General features: G+C 41.9%; 1 protein-coding gene across 1 annotated transcript; it reads left to right on the top strand.

Moving 5' to 3' along the window:
* The first annotated feature begins 226 nt into the window (after positions 1 to 226).
* cds1 (CDP-diacylglycerol synthase (phosphatidate cytidylyltransferase) 1) lies at positions 227 to 21,392 on the top strand. The gene is made up of 13 exons (XM_061259614.1): positions 227 to 727; positions 11,617 to 11,768; positions 11,951 to 12,047; positions 13,326 to 13,423; positions 14,317 to 14,456; positions 15,557 to 15,615; positions 16,032 to 16,114; positions 16,616 to 16,703; positions 17,104 to 17,172; positions 17,597 to 17,749; positions 18,331 to 18,450; positions 18,533 to 18,636; positions 18,872 to 21,392. Exons 1-13 carry the CDS (start codon positions 659 to 661, stop codon positions 18,996 to 18,998), a joined length of 1,359 nt encoding a protein of 452 aa, XP_061115598.1. The 5' UTR covers positions 227 to 658; the 3' UTR covers positions 18,999 to 21,392.
* Positions 21,393 to 22,382: the final 990 nt, after the last annotated feature.

Here is a 22,382-nt window from a genome sequence, read left to right as displayed (position 1 = left end):
ATCGACAACACCATGCCGGCTTCAGTAAAATGTTTTTGATTTCAAATTAAGTGACATTATTCTTTATTATTTGATTTGATTGTCCTTTTGAGATTGTCTGTCTCAAAAGGACAGTGATTGTTGCTCAGGTAATTCAATTACAATGTCAATCGCCACGCCAGGAAATGTGCTTTGTTGTGTAAAGCAACACTGGTCAAACTGCTGACACAAACTGAATCCACGCCGTCCTGCTCACTGCAGTGTCGCTGTGGCGCCTGTCACCGCGTTACCCCGACAGCAGACCAAACTACAGGGCTGGCTAACTACACACAGATATTGGTTGCCTGTTGGGTGAGTCCCGATTCAGAGGGGGAGTGAAATAAGGGCAGGATAGATCTCCACCCAAACAGGTCATCTCTACCAAGCGAAGGCTGCAGCTCTTGTAACCTGTCAGAACCTTACTGGAACATGAGGATTTTGACAGTTCATCTGTAGAATCTGGATTGGCTACTTAAATGGACTGCTTGGTTATCTTTTCCAATTGCACAGTAGCTTGCTAGCTAGCTAACGTTACCTGTGCGTTAACCGGATTACGACTGTTGACAGTAATTTTCAATCACGCCTGCGGTTTGTGATTTTTGAGAAATTATTAGCTAGTTAGCTAGCTAGCAACGAAGAAATGACGGAGCTTAGAAAGCGAGGAGGAGGAGGCGGAGACCCTGAGAGTACAGAAAACATCAGTGACAAGGTAGGTTTAAACGCCTTAATCCAATGTTTTGCTTCTGCTCGCTGGATAAGTTATTTTAGGCAGCTGATTTAGCTTGCGTTAGCCACGTCCTCTGCGCACGTTAGCTCCCTGGAGAAGTACTGTAGCTAACAGTATTGATTGTTTCCGACCAAAGAGCTCTACTTTTCCGTTGCTATTCTATTGTTATTCATTGTAATATAGTGGCTGGATGTGTTTATAGTTAGTTTAGCTATTATTACACTGGCAGTAGTGACTGGCTGTGACATTGCTGGTTAGAATTAGATAAGCTCCGCTTCAGCTCAGTCAATGACGTGCCCACGTTCATAGCTAGCAGCTTGCTTGTTAGCTAGCTAGCTGTTTGATGGCCGTTTCACTTTGCCTATCTCATCTGTTTCGGGTTAATTTAAACGTACATTTGGTGAGGTAACAAATGTCGTAACTTATCGTAATGAATAGCACTGCTGTATTGACATCAGTGCATAATCCACCTGTACAGGTAATTTACAGGTCCAGCGACTTGGACTTCTCTAGGAAGAGCATACCACATGAACGAACAAGTCAAACGTGACTCCCTGTGGCAATGTCATAGAACGTTACGCTGTTGAATTAGGCAGGAGTTAAAACGGTAGCAATGTAAGTTACGTTAGCTTAGTAGTTTTGCGGTTGTTTGAAATATGGAATTATGCGTCTTATCTTTTGCGTGTTAGTTTATGGTAATAGCTACCAAGTTCGATAGGTTACTGTCTCAAATAAGACACGGTTATCACCGCGGCGGTGTACAGAACAGAATGTCGCTCCTTCTTCATTGGTGTTAATTACTTAGCTAGCCTGGTTGGTTACCTTAGTTAATTCAAAGCTAACTAACGTATCTTTTCAGCCTTCAAATGGAAAGCGAATATTAGCATTGAATATTAGCTAACTACCCGCAGTATTTTTACCTCGTTTGCATTGTCAACGTGTGGCCGTAGCTCATTTTGTAAACAGTTTCCCACAAACCATAATATGTTCTCAAGGAAGTTTAAAGAGTCTGCACTGTTGCGCACATTTTGACACAGGGTGAGAGTGATAGCATGTCAACATTTTTTTTTTTCAGCGGAGAATGGTGTTATTCACTCCGTATTGAGCCAATAGCAAGCACACGGCACTAAACGGGAGTCCACAGATAAGCAAATCGTGCGGGTCTCAGTTCACAGTTTGGTTCCAGTATGTAATGAATGCTCTGGAGTCTAATGACAAGCAGCTGAGAGCATACATTATACAAGAGAGAACCCGCGTTTTTAACTTTGCTGGGACCAGTCTGTGAAACTGGATATAACCTGTCACGTCACATTTGTCCTGTACTGACAGTCTGAGTTTATAATTTGTGTACTGTTGTTGTCGTTTCAAAACACAAGTGAGGAAACTTTGATTTTCGTTTTTAAACGTTGTTGTGACCATTCTGCATAGAAATGTTCCCTGTGCCAATTCTACGTGTGCTTGGGATACTTTGGAATCGTTATTGTTGGGTGAAATGTGATCTGTTTATAATGAAAAATAAATGTGTAAAAACTATGACCCAAATACAGACCCCACAGTTTAGGCCTTATGGGCCTGTATTTGACCAAATCTTTTAGACATGTTTAGGCTATGAGGATGAAAAATGTATCTATTTGGCAGGACAGAATAAGGGTGTGCTCTTTTCCAGGGCCAGTTCCTTTTCTCGGAACACATCCATTGCACAATCTTCTACTGGGACAAAGACCTCAAAAAGACATAGCCTACTAAGTGTAGTCAGCCTGCATGGTGTTAAGGATTCTTTTATTTCAGCTTCTTTCTTAGCTAGATACAGTGCAGTCTGTATGCTTTACAGACTCCAAGGCTTCAAAAGCATAGTAATGACTTCCTATACCTGCACTAAGGAAGCAAATGAATACACCGGACTATAGGCTACAAACGCAGCTGAGAAGCCAACCATCCAATTACTTTTGGTCCCCTAAAAGGGAGAGGAATATGCATAAAAAGGGATGTGATTCCTACACCCATCACCCAATATGGACACCCTCAAATTAAAGGGGGGCAGTCTGCACATGAACCTCACATTTATTCTTTCATTTCAAATCCAGTGTGCTGAGCCAAAAGAACAGAAATTGTACCAATGTCCAAATACATATGGACTGCGCTGTAGCTTTTTAGCCATCTACATGGGAGACCAGCGGCACCTCCAACAGCAGTCCCAAGCCCTTTCTTACTGAGGCTGAAGGACAGAAGGCCAGGCTGTTCAGTCCATAGGGCAGTAGCAATAGGACTGCCTCCCCCATGTGGTCAGGGGTACCGTTCCCCACCATGGCGTATTCTGTACTGTAAACCAGACCTGGGTCAAATACGTAATTGTTTTGGATTCAAATACTTGTCTAAGGTATTGGAACCTCAGTGCAAACCCCTCCTTAGAACGAGACTGAGACCACCAGAACTGGTTCTCCTGGTTGGCCAGGCAAGGTCAATCGAGCACTGAAAAGTGTTTGATTCCAAAGCAATTATGTAATTGACCCTTTCCCCTTGTGTGAATAAAGAGGACACAGATCGTAAGGGGGGTAGGCTGTCTGCCGTCCCTTTAGTCTGAGGGACTAGGCTGTGTCATTTATCACCTGTGCAAAGATAAAAAATGATGCAGCCTATTTGGAAGGTTGTGGGTATTAAGAAAAGAGCTCCATGAGTTTCCATTGTCTTTACAGTGCTTTTGGAGTTCCTGTCTGTATTAAGTAGGCCCGTGTGTGCCTGTACCGTATTTGTTTAATAAAATAGCAAAATATGTGGAACATCCTTTCCATTGCAATAATCTTGAATTTTGACAAAAAAAATGGATGACTTGGGAATCTTATTTTTTTTCCATGTTAAATAGTTTTACTATTAGATACAACAATTTGCATGTTTATGTTAAAACTGTGTTACAATAAAATCTGTTTAGTTGAGGAAAGCAAGTGATTATTATTTTTAAGTTGTACCCCAGATGCCAAATAGTCAAATGCTGTGACATTTTCAGTATTTCATTATACATTAACTGCAGCTAAGTCGTACGTGTCTTATTGACAGGATAAAATGAGCATGGAATTGCTTATAATTAAGTATGGTTACCACTATGGTGCAATTTACATATATACAGAAAAATACATATCTCCTTATATAATTAGGTGTAGTTTCCGCTAAACTTGCAAGACCATGCATTTATTAAAACAATTGTGTGTATGTGTGTGAGTGTGTACTTGCATACACAGGCATAGTTATATTTCCCCCATCTAGCAGTTGTTCTTACAGGAAATATTTTCACAATAGGCACAGTGTCACTTGCTTTGCTCAATCCTATGGTGTATGCCACCTTGCATACATATCTTATCCATCTATTTGATTCTCTTCGGTTCTCTCGTTCCCTTTCAGATGTAGCCTGTGCTGCTTTGAGCATGTGGTGTGTTCACGTGGGAAAGGCTGACTTGTGATAGAAGGACGAGGGAGAAGTTGTAGAGTATGAAGCACAGAAGTTGACTGAATCAGGGCTTTTAGCAGGTTAGGGGGAAGAATGAGATAAGAACGCAGAAGAACAGGCTAATCAGTGCAATCTGTAGCGATGAGTCAACGCGTGTGGTGAGGTCTGTTTAGGAGTGTGCACACTGTGTCATGCTTAGTCATGATGCCTTTCCATCTGTCATTTGCCCACAAACCGTCCTTGTTACTTTCAAATCTATTAAATATATGCTATATTAAACTGAGAACACAATTATGTATTTACCAGGCGATATATTGTTCTGCATAGGCCTATCTTATGCTAAATATAGGCTACTAATTGTAATATAGCCTAGTTGTAATTTGACTGGATGTTTGATTTCATTCTGTTGACAGTTCAGACTTGGCTACATCCGCTGGCATCACATGACCTAGTTAGATATCATATAAAAGTATATTCATTTCAAACCATTGATCATTTGAGTGTGTGCTTCTATACGATCACTCAGAAAGCAGGAACAGGTGTATTCTGTACAGTGTGTTCAGTACTGGAGGCTGTGGATTGACAGGTATGGATCTGTATGTGTGAGAGGATTAGTGGGAGGCTGGCCTTAAAATAGCAGTGGGATATTTAATGTGGCAGAAGGATGAACGCTCACGCCCATACACACCCACAGTCTCACACAGGCGATAAAGTTCTCACTGGCTAAGACACTTTCCTTTCTGACTCGCATTTCACACTGGAAACCGGGCAATTCCATTAACCACAATCCCTAAAGCCGCACTAGTTTGTCAACCTGAACAGAAATCAAAACGAGCATGTTCACTGTATACTTCAAATATGCCCACTTCTTTCATCCTCAGTATTGGAGTAAGTAAGTATTGGAACACAATTCAAGAAGAAAGAAGTAAGTTAGGCTAACATAGAATAGCAGAATATGACATTTTGGTTGAGTAACTGAAGCATATGTGATAACTTTCTCTTTGGTCTACAGATAGCGACAGTAGGCTCCTGTCTGTCCTATATATTAATTCACTGTAGCACACAGGGCTATTTGCTGTCTTATCCACTGGACAGTGGTTTCTGTGGCTTGGCCCAGCCTGCTAGGCTCCGGCCATTCAAATTCCTGGGTTTTGTTGTGAACAGAGTCGGCGTTCAGCTTGCTGTGGGCTGCAGGAGAAAGAATCCCTCCAAAGGCCTCTCTTTCACCACCTCTGCAGAGCATGTAAACGGACTGCCAGCCGGGTTACGGCCCAGTCAGAACTCCCTCAATGAAAACACAGCGAATCCCAGGAATCCTGCTTATGATCAAGCTCCATGGAAGCCTCCCTTCAGAAAAAACTGCTCAAGCTATGTTTTGAAACAGCTGGTAGCTGGTTGACCAGCTTGACATGGCTTGACCAGCTATGTTTTGCTCAGACAAGCTACCAGCACAAGCTGGTTAACCAGCTCATACCCAGCTAGACCAGCTTAATGACCAGCTTGCCCATTTTGGTTGACCAGCTCATACCCAGCTAGACCATCTTATGACCGGCATGACCAGCTCAATCTTGCTGGATTTTACAGCAGGGCTTGCTTTAGTCTGTGCTAAGCACTGTTGCAGAGATGTGAAGGCGGCCTGTAGTGTAGTGGTTAAGGTACATGACTGGGATCGGTCAGTCAGTCGCAAGGTCAGTGGTTCAATCCCCGGTCTAGCCGCAATAAGATCCGCACAGCCGTTGGGCCCTTGAGCAAGGCCCTTAACCCTGCATTGCACCAGGGGAGGATTGTCTCCTGCTTAGTCTAATCAACTGTACGTTGTTCTGGATAAGAGCGTCTGCCAAATGCCATTAATGTAATGTAATGAAGGAGAGTGCTGGGTGCGTGTGGACTTGCAGGCTGTCTGCGGTGGCGTTGGAGCAGGACCGTGTTTTTCCCCTCCTGCCGGGATTAGCGCTCTCATTCCCGTGGAGCTGATTACCGGGCCTTACTGCAAAGCTCCTCGCTCTGTGGACAGGACATTTTTAGCTAGGAGACGGCACTCGTGCCGTACGTTTCTGAACGACTGTGCTGTTGTTTTTAGCACTGCTGAATCTTGGCCACTGTTTGAAAATGGCCTGAAAAATCTGAAATCTGAAATGGCCTTTTAGACAAATATCAGCTGTGTCATAGTGTACATTGTACCACACCCTTATGCATGGTTACATTTGTTCTAGTGAGTTCAACCTAGAACATTAATCTAAAACGACAGGGTACCCAACCCTGTTCCTGGGGATCTACTGTCCTGTAGTTTTTCCACTCCAACCCTAATAACGTAGGCCGACACTTCATTCCACTGCTAGAGATCCCATTGAGATGCTAATTAGGAGAGTCAGGTGTGCCATATTAGGGTTGGAGTGAAAACCAACAGGACAGCATATCTCCAGAAACAGGGTTGGGCAGCCCTGATCTAGAATAAATAGGCTAATTCTGTGCGGCGATGTGAGTTTTGATGGGATGTAAAACTTGCAGATTCTCATTGTGCTGGGTCACAGTGGTCAGGTGAAATTCCACACGATCAGCAATGATGAGTTGGAGTGTTCCTTTCCAGTCCAGTCATTCTCAGGTTTAAGGGTACATTAAGGGCTCAACCATTTTCACATTTTGAATACTTTTGAACCCACAAGGCCCAGGTTCAATCAAAGTGCAGCACATTCTACTCTTACTGTATATTTAAATTTCAAAAAAAATAAACAATATACACACTGGAAACCTTTTATAACTCAATACATTAGGCTACATGTTTAATATTCCTGTTTTATACTAGAGTAGATCAGTGATTATAGTATAAAATACCATTTTGAATGTTGTAGGACAGAGATGGGCAATTCCAGTCCTGGTGGGCCAGTGTGTATGCAGGATTTTCCTGCCACCAGTTACCCTGGCTACCTTGGCTTCCCTGGATCATGTAAATGATTGTGCTAATTAAATAATTGAGAGCAGAAGTCTGGAACGGCCCTCCTTGGATAATGTAGGAAGGTATGTGCCTTTACATATGATCAGATACTGAATGATAATGAGTAGCCTAATTGATTGGCTTTGGTTACATTGTGCACATGTGAGCATTAGGACTTGATGCAGAGAGGGTATGTGGAGAATGTATGGGTGCCTAAAGCAGAGATTGAAGAAAGAGATTGAAGAAAGTTGAAGGTGTGTTGTTCAAGTCACAGCCTGCTGCTAGCAGTTGATATTCAGGATTTTACTTTCAGAAAACAAGCATAACCTGCTTGATGCCATTGCCATCTTTTTCAAAACCTCTTTAAAAATGTAATCTAGCATCAATACATATTAGTGACTTAGTTGAGAAAGTTAAGTTAAATCCTATGAATTAATTGAAGACTCCAAACATAACAGAACTTAAGTTACCCAAAACCTGGTAACAAATTTTAGGCTACATTTTAGCCCGGGGGGGATATGAAAAGCATAGCTAGCCAATGTGTGTAACTCGCAAATTAATTTAATTAAACAAAATAAAGGAAAAACATGAGGTGTGGAAGTCTACTGTTTATGCATGTGCAGGGACAAGTGAAAAGTATCATGGTAAGAGCTGTATGAAAGGGAGAAAGAGTGTTAAGCAGTAACCAGTTACAGTAACCAGCTGCTGTTATGCAAGTGCTTCCTCTGTAGTAGGGGTGTCCAATCCTATCCCAATGTGTGGGTGCCCACTTTCTCAGGAGAATCAAAGTCGGGACAATGCATGGACTCGTCAAAGTCAACAAAAACTAACTGCAGAACAGTAAAAGTCTATTGAATGTCTCAGCGGGAACACTGAATCAAAACTATGTTGCAGTGCAGCAACCTTCAACACACTGGTTGTTTGGCTTAAAATGGCTTAAATACCTTCGACCTTGATGCAGATATTAATTTTATCTGTGAGCTCCTATCTCATTCTTACAGGAAGACATAGGTGGTGTAGCGTACAAGTTGAAGCAAATGCCTGTAGACACTACGGCCCACAGGATGAGGAGTTGAATATCCTTGTAGTACAATCAGGCGTCTTAGTGCTGGGATAAAACAAAAACCTGCACCCACACCAGCCCACGATTTTGTTCCAATCACCTGGATTGCTCATTAGCATAATTCTCCAGCCAGGAAGTAGAACAAATGAGTGAAATCAGTTGGCTGCAGTTCATGGGTGGAAGAAGCACGTGGCAGGACTTTTACTTTCTGACCCCTGTACTTTCCACCACTGGGGTTAAGTTCTCCACTAAGCTGGGTCTTAATTTCTGAGGTATTCAGTGCTAATTATAGATGGGAAGCGATGGCAGACAGTAGTTGACCTTTGTACTAATTTTAAAGGAGTTCCCTCTCTTGATGTTGGCCATATTTAGCATGGTTTTAGGGCAGGGTGCCATGAATGGGAGAAATGTTCTGAAATAGCAGAAACCTAATCTTCTGTGGACTGTGCCCAGAAAGATTATTTGTGTTTCCAAAACACCCATGTATGAACACCTCAAAACTGCCTTCCTGCCTGGCAAAGACATTTATGCCCATACAAGAAGAACAATACACGTCTTACCTCATATAAAAACATCTAATCTTCCTCTGATGCTCATTCCATTGTTGTGCTTATGAATCCTTGATTTCCTTTTCAGCACACTGCATAGCTCATCAACCATAAAAGACTGTAAAAGAATGACCTTTAAATGGACTGAACCTGAGGTTAGCTTTTCTGTCAGCAGTTGCAGTTGGCCAAATTGTTGTCATCATTGACGTGCGTCAGCACTCCTCATGTAGCCATTCCCATGTCAGATGAGGAGACTGTCTGAGGATGAACATGAAATGCAGATACACCCAATGATCAGGGTCCTGTTTCACAAAACAAGATTACCCAGTTAGCCAGATTACTGCAAACCCAGAAACTGTTTTGGGAGGGCTCCGGGTTTCTCTGGGACTACTGTTATTACATTATATTACATTATTGGCATTTGGCAGACGCTCTTATCCAGAGCGACATACAGTTGATTAGACTAAGCAGGAGACAATCCTCCCCTGGAGCAGTGCAGAGTTAAGGGCCTTGCTCAAGGGCTGTGCAGATCTTATTGTGGCTACACCGGGAATTGAACCACCGACCTTCCGTGTCCCAGTCATTTACCTTAACCACTACGCTACAGGCCGCCCCATGGGTTACAATGGGTTACAATGCAGACCATGCAGGAGCAGCTGTGTATCAGCAGCAACTTTCAGATTATTATGTGTACACCCTGACTGTTTCAAATAAACAATCATGTTTCTCTCAATGAGACATAAAACCTTATTTCTTTGACTTTTTTTGCGAAATAAGATGAAAATATTGCCGTGTGTAAGACAATTTGACTCATTTCAATATTTGCCAATGGGATAGGAATTACAGTATCTTAAGAAGTACAGTATCTTAAAACAAGCTAATATTTTCTACTTGAAAGAAAAGAAATAAGATCTTGAGGTTTAACTAAAACACTTTTGTGCAACGCTCCTGGAGTTGGACTGTGTAGTGACCCTACTGTACACAGAGTGTGTTGGATTGTACAGTAGGCCATGTTCTGGCAGCTGTAGATGGAGTTGGCCTGCCAGCTGCCCATGTTTTGAAAGAGGATCCTTTCTGGCATTTCCACAGTTCTTGTTCTACAGGCCGCTTATTTCTCCCTGTGTTTCTGCCTCGTTTGCTAGCGTCAGTTACCTCTTCTCAAACACTTAACCTGCTCTGAGAGGAACTTTAAGGGCTTTTTCTAAACTGTTATGACATACCTTCTTCCCCGGAGACTTCCCTGGTACCAGAGGATATATTTTGGCAGCTTAGTCGAAGTAGTCTTATTTAGTTTACATGGTTTATGTATATTTTTTTACAGAGCAATTAAATGGCTTACTTTAGAAGAGTATGGAAGCTTGGTCGATACGTGCCAAAAACAGCTTAGGCCAAATACACTGAGTGTATGAAGGACCCGTATTCATTTGAATAAGGGTAAACTGGGTTAGCCAATGGTTCTATTTTTGACGTGGCCTAGGCTATTTGTAGTCTGTAGTTGTACTTAACTGGTCACGTATCACCACACATGGACCGTAATAAATCAAAGGCCACATTGTGAAATGTTCCTTGCAACATGCTGTGTTTATTCTTCTGTTCAAAATAAAAATGAGAAATTGTTCGGGAAAGAAATGTAAACAGCAGTTCCCATTACCATTAATTATAATAACAAAAACATTTTTATGTAAAAACTATATTCCACCTGTATTCTGTGGGAATACATGACGATAAGACTGATGATATATTTTCTTACCAGTGTTTTTCATTGGACCAATACAACTGGCCCTCAGTATACATGTATGTCATTGGTTCCTTTATGTGCTCCCCTTCTTGGCTCTGAGATTACCAGAGAGTTCTAGATACTCCTTGTAGAATCCAGGCAGATGTAAATATTGCTATTTTCAGGGCCGATTACGCTGAGAGATCAGGTCCTGAAGTGTTTCTCATTATGTCTTGAGTCTTTTTGGTTTGCCATCCACACCTTGTTATATTGATCAAATAAAAATCTCAGAATGAAGTGGCTTTCCAATAGGACTCTATGAGCCTGCTGTTAAAGATCCTGAGCAAAAGTACCTGGTGTGCATTTGTTTTCAAATGTGTCGGCAAGAGAAGATTGGTACAAGATACAAAATGGTAGCTAGTCGCAGACCATATTCAGTTGTTTGACTATTTTTAGCCCTGTGTATGACATGCCTGTCATTGAAGTACACTGATTAAAATATGAATGTGAGGGTCACAGGATAATTCCTATAAATGTGATATGAGAAGGTTGATCCCTGAGTATCGTCTCACAGATTTCATCAGTCAGTCAGTAAATCCATCACTGTGGCCTTTCCCAATCGAAATTCTCGCAGGCTGTAAAGTAACCGAGGACCAAATTACATATATATGTCACTCACATTATTTTTTAAAAGAAATAAAAGATCGAAAGTATTTTCCCTTTTCTCTTCTTCCTCGTTCAAATTTTTGTTTTTGTTCTTGCACCCCCAGTGGTTACATATTTGTTCATTTTGTTTAAATAAAATAAGGGAACAATTGTTCAGTAAAGATCCTGTTATTTTGGGGAGCTTGTACTAGAACAGCGGTCCTGGTCCTGGTGGGTGTGCTGGTTTTGTTGTTACTCAGCACTTAATTGGTCAATGAAAGCAGTGGGTTACACAGTTAACTCACCTCACCAAGTTTCTTGGGTTGTTATCGGTTGCTGACATTAAGGCGAAAACAAAAACCAGCACGCCCTGTGGCTCTCCAGGACCAGGAGTGCGGCATCATTATTGCTGTTCCCTCACTGGCCGTGATCCCTGTTTCCTCATTGGCCGTGATCCCTGTTTCCTCATTGGCTGTGATCCCTGTTTCCTCATTGGCTGTGATCCCTGTTTCTCATTGGCTGTGCAGGAGGTTGATGGAGAGGGTTTATTCGGGGCAATGGAGGGAGATGGAGAGGTGGAGGGAGAGGAGGAGCCCAAAGTGGAAATTCCAGAGGTGCCCCAGACCGCAGACAGCACCCCCGAATGTCTCAACAAGGCTCTGGAAGGCCTGTCCTCCAGGTACACTCATACCATCAGCAAGTCACCTCGATTTAATAATTAGCATGTTCAGCCAGGAGGTAGAACTAATGAGTGAAATTATCTGGCTGAGTTCATGTGTTCAGGATAGGACTTTTACTTTCTGACCCCTGGACTTTCCACCTCTGTGAAATTAAGCCCAACGTGTGCATTTTTTATTGCAGATGGAAGAACTGGTGGATACGAGGGATTCTGTCTTTGACGATGATCTCTGGCTGGTTCCTTGTGATCTACTTGGGACCCATCATGCTATTAGTGGTGGTAGGTTTCCGGAATATTCCGGTCATTTTCTGGCCAGGTTAAACCTTGAAGGAACTGAAGAGATACCATTTAATGTGCAAGCTGTGATTTGGTGAGCTGTGGCATGATGACAAAAGTTTTGACAGTCGGAAATTATGAAGATTAATACTAACTAATTGAATAATACTAACCACCATGCACATTCATACAGTCACACACAATCTTTCTCTCACTCCCACTCTCTCTCACTCACATACATGGACCCCCTTCTCTCACTCACATACACACACACACACACACACACTTTCTCGCTCACACACACGTTCCCTCACTTGAACATGCATACACATTCTCTCTTCCCCATTTCTTTGCCTCCCGTTTTCAGACACACGCACACACATTCTCTCACAGGCACACGCATACACATTCTCTCTCCCCTCTCGTCTCTTCTCTTTTCTTGCTCTTGGTCTCTCTGTGTCTCTATATCTCTCTCTTACACACACACACACACACACACATACACATACACACACACACACACACACTTGGGGATTGGCTACAATGGACCTGTTCCTCTTGCTCGTACCTCAGTCTGGTAGCCCTACGTTCCCTCTTCCTGGCTGCCTCGTGTCTGTGTTGGGGAAGGATATTTTTAAAGTGCCTGGTCACTGCTCAGTGCAGATCCTGTTTCAGGCATCACTATGCCCTGGGTGTCACTGAAGCAGTTAGCCTGATTAGCGTAGCATAGCGGAAAAGCACAAACACTGTTCTCACTGGGAGAGCAGCTTGACCTCAAATAATACGGTCAATGACCTCAGTTTGTTTTGTCAATAAGACCCGGCAGGGCTCTGATTGTTTGCTTTCCAGTAGTAACACCCATTTACCCTTTCATTCATTATAATAAGCAAATTCAATATTCATCATGTCAGGCATCCATAGTACTGTAAAGATATATTTCCTATTTTGTGCATTTATACTTTGTTACTTTGCGTGAGTGTCTACATGCCGACAATATTCAATAATTCATCTTTTTCTAGTGAATTCCAGATTAATATTCCCGTACTATGAATACTAAAGTAGTCATTTTGTAAAACTATTGGAAGTAATCACAAATTCAGAATAATATTTTTAATATTTTATATATATATTATATATAATATTTTTCTGTATTAGTCTATTTTTCATCAATCTTTTTCATAACTTGCACTTTTCTCTTGTTTGTCTGACATACCTCGACCTTTGGAGAATTGAAAGTGTGTTTCCAACGCTGAACTGTTGACTGTTTTGGTTTTGTTTTAGGTCATGAGCATTCAGATCAAGTGCTTCCAGGAGATAATAACCATCGGGTACAGAGTCTACCACTCCTACGAGCTCAAGTGGTTCAGGACACTGAGCTGGTGAGCATTAAGACCAGGGATGGGCAGGTCTGTACGCAGTTATCCTGGCTCGTAAATGACACCACAATAACATTCGACAAGAACATTTATCAATTGCTGTTTATATCCCGGAATGTAGCTGAAAATGACAGATCATGTAAATGATTGGACTAATTAAATAATTAAGAGCAGAAGTTGGTCTGAAATTCAGAAACAGATACGGCCCTCATTGCCCATCCCTTACTGAACAGTGTGTAAACTGACACTCCCAGGGAGTGTGTCCTCTGACCCTGTCTCCAACAGTCCTCTCACTCTTACCTGCCACACACCCCGACCGGGAAGAAGAATCTAAATATGCATAGCACTGAGGAGCCAAGAGCTCCCTGGGTAATTCAGCTAAATCCCCAAGCAAATGTGAACATACCCAGCCTCTGACTCATGCAGAACTCTAATCCTCTCAGCCAATGAACCTCCACATGGGTGGGGTTTTCCTCCAGCTTTGACCCATGTGAGACTGATCCATTGCCCTTATTATATGAGGTCTACTTATTTCTCTCAGACCAGGTTCATTATAATGGATTTCTCATCATAAAGCCCTCATTTTGTCCTGAGGTTTTTAAGTAATCTCACTGTTACATTTGCATAATATCATTACTCATTCCACAGTGCCATGCAATAAGGATAAAACAAATAAAAATACAAACCATGTGTTGAGCTTTTGCTAAAGGACAAATATAAGCTGAGTGCCATATCCCAGACAATGCTTGTCAAGTCTACACTATTTCTTTAACTGCCTATGGCCCGGAGGTTACCCAGAAGCATGTTGTGTATGGTCTGGACCTGCAGTCGTGATTTGTCAGGTAAAATGAGAGGGAGAAAATGGTGGTTTGTAAATGCGTTTGTTTGAATCGCAGGTACTTCCTGATTTGTGTGAATTACTTCTTCTATGGGGAGACGGTGGCGGATTATTTTGGCGCTTTTGTGCAGAGGGAGGAGCCTCTTCAGTTCCTTGTGCGTTACCATCGCTTCATCTCCTTCGCCGTGTACCTGGCTGGTGAGCAGGCCCCTCCCCCAATACGAAGGCTTGTCTCTGACTGGCTGACAGAATTGTGGAATTTGCCAATAGGATCTGATTCACCATATGATTGAATTTTGGCATCAATTTGGCTGAATTTCCATTGGTTCCCATAGATTAGCCACATTGCCCTTTGTAAGGATGTAACATGTTATTGTGCCTCGTAATTTCACAAAATATAAGGACATGAAATCTGGAGGAACAAATTCCTTGTCTTTTTTTGCATGGTAATGAAAAATAAAAAAAGCTAAAAAAAAAGCCCTAATTTACGAGATCTTTTCTCAAAATGACAAGATCTGTTCTTATAATAAGAGAAGAATATCTTGTAATTACGAAAGCCAAAATATACATATATATATATATTATTCCGATTCAATGCAATACGCTTTCATACAAATGTTTTTGTGTACACTGTTATTTGTTACATATGCAGTCTTAACATGGATATATGAAAGTAAAATATTGTAAGCCCTGTTTTTATGGTGAATTTAACAACTCACTAATACAAAATTCACAGAACCAGACTGCACATGAGTTTAAGTCAATGTAAAATGCCCCATTGTATCATTAATGCTTTACCTTTATATATTGTTTTGGTTCACATACTGTATTATACAGCAGTGGATTCTGTCTATCCATTGTTAACTAGCATTGCTCTACTTACATGTACATGTTTAATCCATTAAGTTTTACCCAGGGAAGTGTCAAAAGGTTCGGTATTTTTGAACTCAGACCCTATTTTCCGATAATCTTGGATAATCATGAGAATTGCAGACCAAAATCAACGATTGCTTACAAATTGAGCCTTTTGTGATGACTCTTTCAGGAGAGCGTGGTTAGACAGTTATGAATGTGCTGAACGTGCTCTCAGTGTACACCTGCGGGAGCCACGCCCGAGGATGGCACGGAAAGGTCTAGAACTCTAGTCAGCCGGATTCTGGTCTCCACTGCTCACTATTATCCAAGAATGGGGCCTGGATTCAGAAACCTGTCCTTCAAGTGTAAACTGTCATAACTGCAATGGTTTCGTTTCATTCCCTTGGGAAGGAAACTGACTGCATGTTATCTGCTCTTTGCAGGTTTCTGCATGTTTGTTCTGAGTTTAGTGAAGAAACATTGCCGCCTGCAGTTTTATATGGTGTGTACCTGCGATGATGTAACGGCCAGTACTAACCAGTGGGGCTCACCTCACAGCTATCAGTGGGCATTTTTGGGGTATTTGTGCAGTATCAAATTCTAACCATATGTCCTTGCTGTTTTGCAATAGCATGCTTAGCTCTGACTGATTTAATACCATAATATTCACATGAATCAAAACATTGACTTCAGTCAGCTGTAATTGTTATGTGTTTGCATTGTGTTTTCTGTAGGCTAATGTAGCAGTACGGTCATCAGCATAGCGTTTGTGTCATTACTTGTTGTTCTGGTGTGATGTGTCAGCCTTGTAGTCCTGTGCACTGTGTTCATTTATTTATTTTTAGTGTCAGTGTTTTTCGGTTGTGCAGGTGCGTTCTGGTGTTGAAGGCGTGTATGTGTGTGTCTTTGCCATTCCAGTTTGCTTGGACCCATGTGACACTGTTGATTGTGGTAGCCCAGTCTCACCTTGTCATACAGAACCTGTTTGAAGGAATGATCTGGTAAGCAGGAACTATGCTCATCGCGATAAGCCTGTCTCAACCTTCAGCCACTGTAAAGTCTGTCTGTGGCAGCCCTGTAAATAGCTTCGATGTAGTACTGATTGCACAGCATGGTGATACTCCTAAACACGCCCAGGCATAACGTCTGAGTCATGAGACACATTTAACCCTTTGAGGATTTGCTTTCCTCAAAATTCTAAGTAAGTGTTCTAGAACTCTGTTGCTTTCAGTTCCCAGCAGCGATTGTCACAGCAGCATTAGAATGTTCAGTTAAGAACATTCTAATCGCATATTTGTGATTTCACACCTTAAAGGGTTAAGCAAATAAGTGAAAATAAAGTTGTTACTTCAACACACACAGTTTGATGAATCGTGATATTCCAGTAACACAAGATGGTAAAATAATTGAGTTATTCCATAGAAGGAGCAAAGCCTAGCTGTCACATGGAATTGACAGCTGTACAGTAATGTATACTTGTGTTGTGTTTGTGTGTACTATAGGCTTATTGTCCCAGCATCCCTTGTCATCTGCAATGACATCATGGCTTATGTCTTTGGTTTCTTCTTTGGAAAAACACCTTTGATTAAGGTAAGGCATAGCCTAGTTACTTACTGCTTAAGAGCAGTAGTTTTTTGATTGAATTCATAGAAGAAAAAAAAGCGGTTAGGCCAAGCACAGTTTTTGTGCATGTGTTAATTCTTTACCATGACAATAAGAAACAGAGCACAGCAGAGTACTCTTGGACAATCGGTGAAGAGTCATAGACAACGTGATGAAGACTTTTCCTTCACTTGTGGTCACGTTTTTTCTTCAGAAACACAGTTTAGCAAGCTTTGCTTTCACCTGAACTCACCACATTGTAAGTAAAGAGGAAAATCAAACCTGCGTTTTTAAGAAGGTGAAAGACATTGTTGATTGAATCCCGGAGCTGGGTTAAACTCAACATCAACATTGTTGTCATTATTTACTCTCTCCAATCTCTTCACAGCTCTCTCCTAAGAAGACCTGGGAAGGGTTCATTGGAGGTTTCTTCTCCACGGTGGTCTTTGCATTCCTTGTGAGTAGTGCTTGGCCAAATGCCCCAATCTGTTCCACAGACTATGATTAAATACTACTGCGTGATTCTCCTTTACAGTGCTTCTTTACAGTTCATTAAGCCCTCTAATGCTCCCTTTTATAAGGACTTTCACAACATGTGTATGGTGCTTGTGGACTAGCTGCAACATGACCAGGTAGTTGGAAGTTAAAATCCCAGGAAGTAAACTGTTACAAACTTAAGTACAGAATGGTGTTGTAAATTACTCAGTTGTATACAAGTCAGCCTAGAGAAAAAATCCTGCCAAAAGAATACGTAATCTAATGTAATTAATAAAAACATTTGTGGATTATTATTCATTGATTTTGAGGAGTTGTTCCTGTTGAGCACTTCCTGTTGAGCAATTCCTGTTGAACACTTCCTGTTTCCTGCTCTGTGCCTGCAGTTCTCCTACCTGTTTGCGCAGTACCAGTGCTTCGTCTGCCCTGTGGCGTACGACAGTGAAACTAACCGCTTTGCGGTGGAGTGCGAGCCCTCGGAGATCTTCGTGCTGCAGGAGTACACCCTCCCGTCCCTGGTGCAGAGCACTCTGAGACTGGTAAAGGTCAAACGCTACGCTGCATTGAGCAGTCCTTCCACTGAGCACTGGCAGGTTTCTATTTTCAACAGCTACCCTGGCTGAATGAGCTAACTGGTTGCACACACCTGCACTGGTTCACTCATAAATTGAAGCGCAGTAAAGGTTTCATATAGGGATACAAGAACTGTTTTTGGCTGTCATTCTTGTACTTATCAGGAAATTCACAACACATAAAACACAAACACATTCACAATGTTGGTATCCTTACCAGGGTAAAATGCGGAGTGTGATTGCGGCAAATCGATGCTACTACTGCTAATACAATCTCTCCATTTGGGACCATCCCAGACGTCTTCCAGTTGGTTGCTGTTGATAGCTCAAAAACTGTGGGAGGCTGTCAAAAAACCGGCAGAATAATAATAATAAAGTTGACTTTCAAATAACAGTAGTGTGTTGCTTCGCAATCACACTAATAAGAAAATATGTTTTACCCATTATGTGTGCTGTGTTCTTGTACAAATGTTAATGTCCCACTGTCTTTCTTTTTCTCCCCCTCTGTCTCCCTCCCTCGCTCTCTCTCTCTCTCTCTGTGTGTGCAGAAAACAGTGAAGCTCTACCCGTTCCAGATCCACAGTATCGCCCTCTCCACCTTCGGCTCTCTGATTGGTCCGTTCGGCGGATTCTTCGCCAGCGGTTTCAAACGGGCCTTCAAGATAAAGGTGAGCGCACAGGATTTTTGGCCGCCGCCCCTCCCAGACTCCGAGCCGGACGGTCGTGACTGGTTCTCTCTCCTTCCTGTAGGACTTCGCCGACACCATCCCAGGGCACGGGGGCATCATGGACCGGTTCGACTGCCAGTACCTCATGGCCACCTTCGTCCATGTGTACATCGCCAGCTTCATCAGGTGCCATGCCAATCTCCACAAGGATTTCAGTCAATAATTCAGTCAAATTATGAAAATATTGTAATATATTCAAGCAAACAGTACCTTAAAAAACAAGCTAAATTTGGTTAGTTCAGTTGCACCAGACAAACAGTCGAGCACAGAGAAGTATTTGATTAAAAACAGTGACGTATTTGACCCAAGCCTGGTGGGGCCAGGGGAATCACTGTGTGACTGTGCCCTGTTTCTCTTCCAGGGGCCCTAATCCCAGCAAGGTCCTTCAGCAGCTGCTTGCCCTGCAGCCAGAACAGCAGCTGGGCATCTTCAGCACCCTGCGCTCGCACCTCAGAGAGGCTGGCATGCTGCCCCCTACAGGAGCGTAGGGGCAGTGAACAACAGAACCCGCACTCCTACCCCCTCCCCCGAGTTTATTTATTTACCCTGACGGAACATTAATACACTGCAGCGTCTGAGGTCAGGGGTCACCTGGGCAACACAGCCAGACTTCACTCCGCCCTGGAACCGCCATGACAAACTCAAAATCCCAGAAGGCTGTGGGGCACGCCATCCTTCAGAAAGCATTACCCATAATGCTTTGCAGCACCGCAAACACAGTGTCTTCCAGATGAAAGGACCCAAGCCCACACTGAATGGATGCAGAGGACGGTGTAGCGGAGCTCCGTCCGTACGCAGACGATGCGCCGGCTCAGAGCTCAGAGGAAGTGCGTTCTGAAGGTTGCATGGATTAACTGTGTGTGGGTAGTGGAGCCACAGTAGGGACCTTGCGCTATTGTGTAACCCTGTCTGCTCTTGCGCCAGACACCGAGGTTCCGGCTTCACCATTTTACACACACTGTGTGCATCGTGTCGAGCAGCTTGTGTGGTAACAGTAACGGTCTTAAAAAAGGATGAGGTGATGAAGATGTGCGTAGGTCTCTGCTCCCGAATGTGTCATTTCCCCTCTCCATGAGGCTGATGGGCTTCTAGAGCAGAGAGATTGAGTGAATGAGGTAGGCTGTCCAAAGCTCCAGTACTGTATAATGCAAAACTAAAGATACAGCACACTGATGCAACTTTACACTATGTGTGTTTTATACGTGTTTAACATGTTACACACACATATAAACATGCAATACACCTGTAGCGTATGCATTTATACTGTATATAACCTATCATGCATTACTGTACATAATTATATATAAATAATATATAATATAAAGAATACCTATGTGACTTGTTGCATTTTACATGTGACAACTGCATTTTAAAACTAGAAAAATATGCAACAACAAAAAAAGTGGGATTTTTAATGTGGTTTTATGGTAGGCAGCATGAAAAGGCTTCCTTAGGCTTGGCTAGCTGAGCTGGAGGAGGATATTTAGTGTTGTGGTGTGAGGCAGCTTTTGAGAGTGCACTGACTAACTCTGTACCCCTGATGGAGGTGAGACAGTGTGCTTTTTCTGTCAAGTGAATTAGTTTGATTTAGATGCACAGTAATCAGGTAAGGGAAACTGTCTTAGCTTTCTGTCACCGTACACTGGCACTGTCTGTTTTTTAGACTCGTTTGTTTTTTTACTTTCTCTTAAATTCACATTTTCAGTGGTCGTTTCCAGGTTGGGAAGTCGTTACATGATGCCATGTAGACACATAAAAGTTTGAGACGTTCGGTTCTCTGTTGAAGATACTGCAGCCCGCATCACTGAAATGGACTACTGTATTTTGATGCGAGTGTGGCTGATATTGTGAAAAATGGGACGGAATTTCCGTTCAGCTTGCAAAGGCTTACCAAAGTGACATGGAGGTGAAATGTATTTTACTGTTCTTTTTTAAATGAAAAACTTAGTAGATGGGCTGTTCCTAGACTTTAAGCTTTAACCAATTTAAACACGTTCTACTGTTACCATGACTCAGGTCGTGGATGAATACATACCACAGAACAATATAAAATAACGAGTTGTTACCTGGCAATAATCATTTATTTAATGGTTATAAATTACATGCATACATAACTACAGATTTTCATTCCCCTATTCTTAGTCCGAAGGGAAAAAACCTGTTTCGCTCCAGTTTTGGGCACTAAGGGACAAATCGTTTACTTGTTCATTTTATATTAATATTTTAGCGCTTCCAGATTTAACCACAGATTGTTTCATTTTTATTTCAGAGTGTTTACATAGATCAGTCCATAGGTCTTGTGAAATTAAATGTATTTTCCCTAACAATAAAAAACATCCCCTGACCAAGGCTGTGGATTTGGGACCAGTACATATTTACTCCAATTGTGTAATATTTAGATATATTTAGATGTGTGTAGTGATGGTGACACATCTAGAAACGACTTCCTATCTGGCCATAGGCCTCTCCCCAAACTGCCACATCAGATGAGCCTAAAATAGACTTAAGATATCTAGATAGTGATAGTGGGTCAAATTTATAAGTAAATTATTTTAGGATTTATGCAAAAAAGCAAATGTGGTCTAATTTATTGATGGTTTACATGAATTAGATTTCATTCATATTATCCTCACTGTAAAAGATTAGGGGCTCGGGAATATATAATTTATGGTATTTTGTTTTGTTTTGTTATTATCTTTTCAGGATTTTATAATATCTAGCATTTGGAATGGGTCGGATTGTCATTAGTACAAGAACACACCAGACATAATGGGTAAAACATGTTTTACATGCATTATTATTAATTATTAATAATTATATATTATCTCAAATACTGTGATGGTTATACATGGAGTTGAATAAATTATATTTTTTATTTACAATCTAGATTTCTCATTTAATTTTGTGAGTGCGTTCACAGTGTGTTACAGTGGCAAATAGGCACAATTGCAATTCAGAGCTTGTACTAAGAGTATGTGATACATTGGAGAGAGGATACAGAGGAACAACCTCTGCCTTCATTAATCAGCATTACCACCAAGTCAAGCTGAAAGGTTCACTATTACGCAAAAGCTGATTATACAGTTTCCAGACACAAAAAAACCCCACATTTTAAAAAAAAGCTGAATTAGGAAGCAGGGCCACAGAAGCCACAGAGCACAATCCTGAGATAGATACAGTAGAGCCCCTTTAGTTTTGAATGTGTCCCAGACCTAGGCATGCTACATGGGCTTATTCCTTTGAAAAGTAGGGGTTTTGGAATGTTTTTTTGGCCAAAGTTTCACATCAGGATTCAGGAACTCTAGAAGGTCAAGAACACTCTAATCTCATATGATCTCACACCATAAAGGGTTAATAGAGCAGTGTGGTTAGGGATAGTAAATGCTGACGTGCTGATGTTATGTAGGGAACAGCTGGTGTCTATTTTGATCTTTCACACACAGTTTGAACAGGGCCACACAACCAAAGAGCCAAAAGAATGGTCCTTTTATAATGACACCTTGCCTACTTTTATTATGACATGAGCTATCACTGGCTGATATGAACCAGTCAATGAAAACTGTTTCTTAACAGCAGAACACTACAGTTCATTCATATAGCACTCATATTGAACGATTGCCAAACCCATTTTGGGGGTTATTTTTAGAAGGCAGCTTTGTGTTATTGTCAGTTGGCATATCATATTACATGCAGAAATATCCCATCAGTTGGCCCTGTGAAGCAGCTTCTCTGCATGCTGTGTGTCAAGTGTGACCCAGATTGACTGTGGCTGAGTTTAACTTGTTGCCAGGAAGCCTGTTGACCTGAAATATCACTTACACCTGACCTGAGCACAACCTGGCCCCCCATCTGAGCACAGTGCTCAGTATGGT

Source organism: Conger conger, chromosome 11 (genome assembly GCF_963514075.1).
Source record: "Conger conger chromosome 11, fConCon1.1, whole genome shotgun sequence".
NCBI lineage: Eukaryota > Metazoa > Chordata > Actinopteri > Anguilliformes > Congridae > Conger > Conger conger.
Note: the sequence above shows the minus strand (reverse complement) of the source record. Positions and strands in the feature narration are given on the sequence as shown.

What these genes read in the sequence shown, in the direction of transcription:
- cds1 (XM_061259614.1), top strand. Translation starts at nt 659, where the DNA reads ATGACGGAGCTTAGAAAGCGAGGAGGAGGAGGCGGAGACCCTGAGAGT. An exon ending in GAAAAACACCTTTGATTAAG is followed by an intron (nt 16,704 to 17,103) that starts GTAAGGCATAGC and finishes ATCTCTTCACAG; the next exon opens with CTCTCTCCTAAGAAGACCTG. An exon ending in AACGGGCCTTCAAGATAAAG is followed by an intron (nt 18,451 to 18,532) that starts GTGAGCGCACAG and finishes TCCTTCCTGTAG; the next exon opens with GACTTCGCCGACACCATCCC.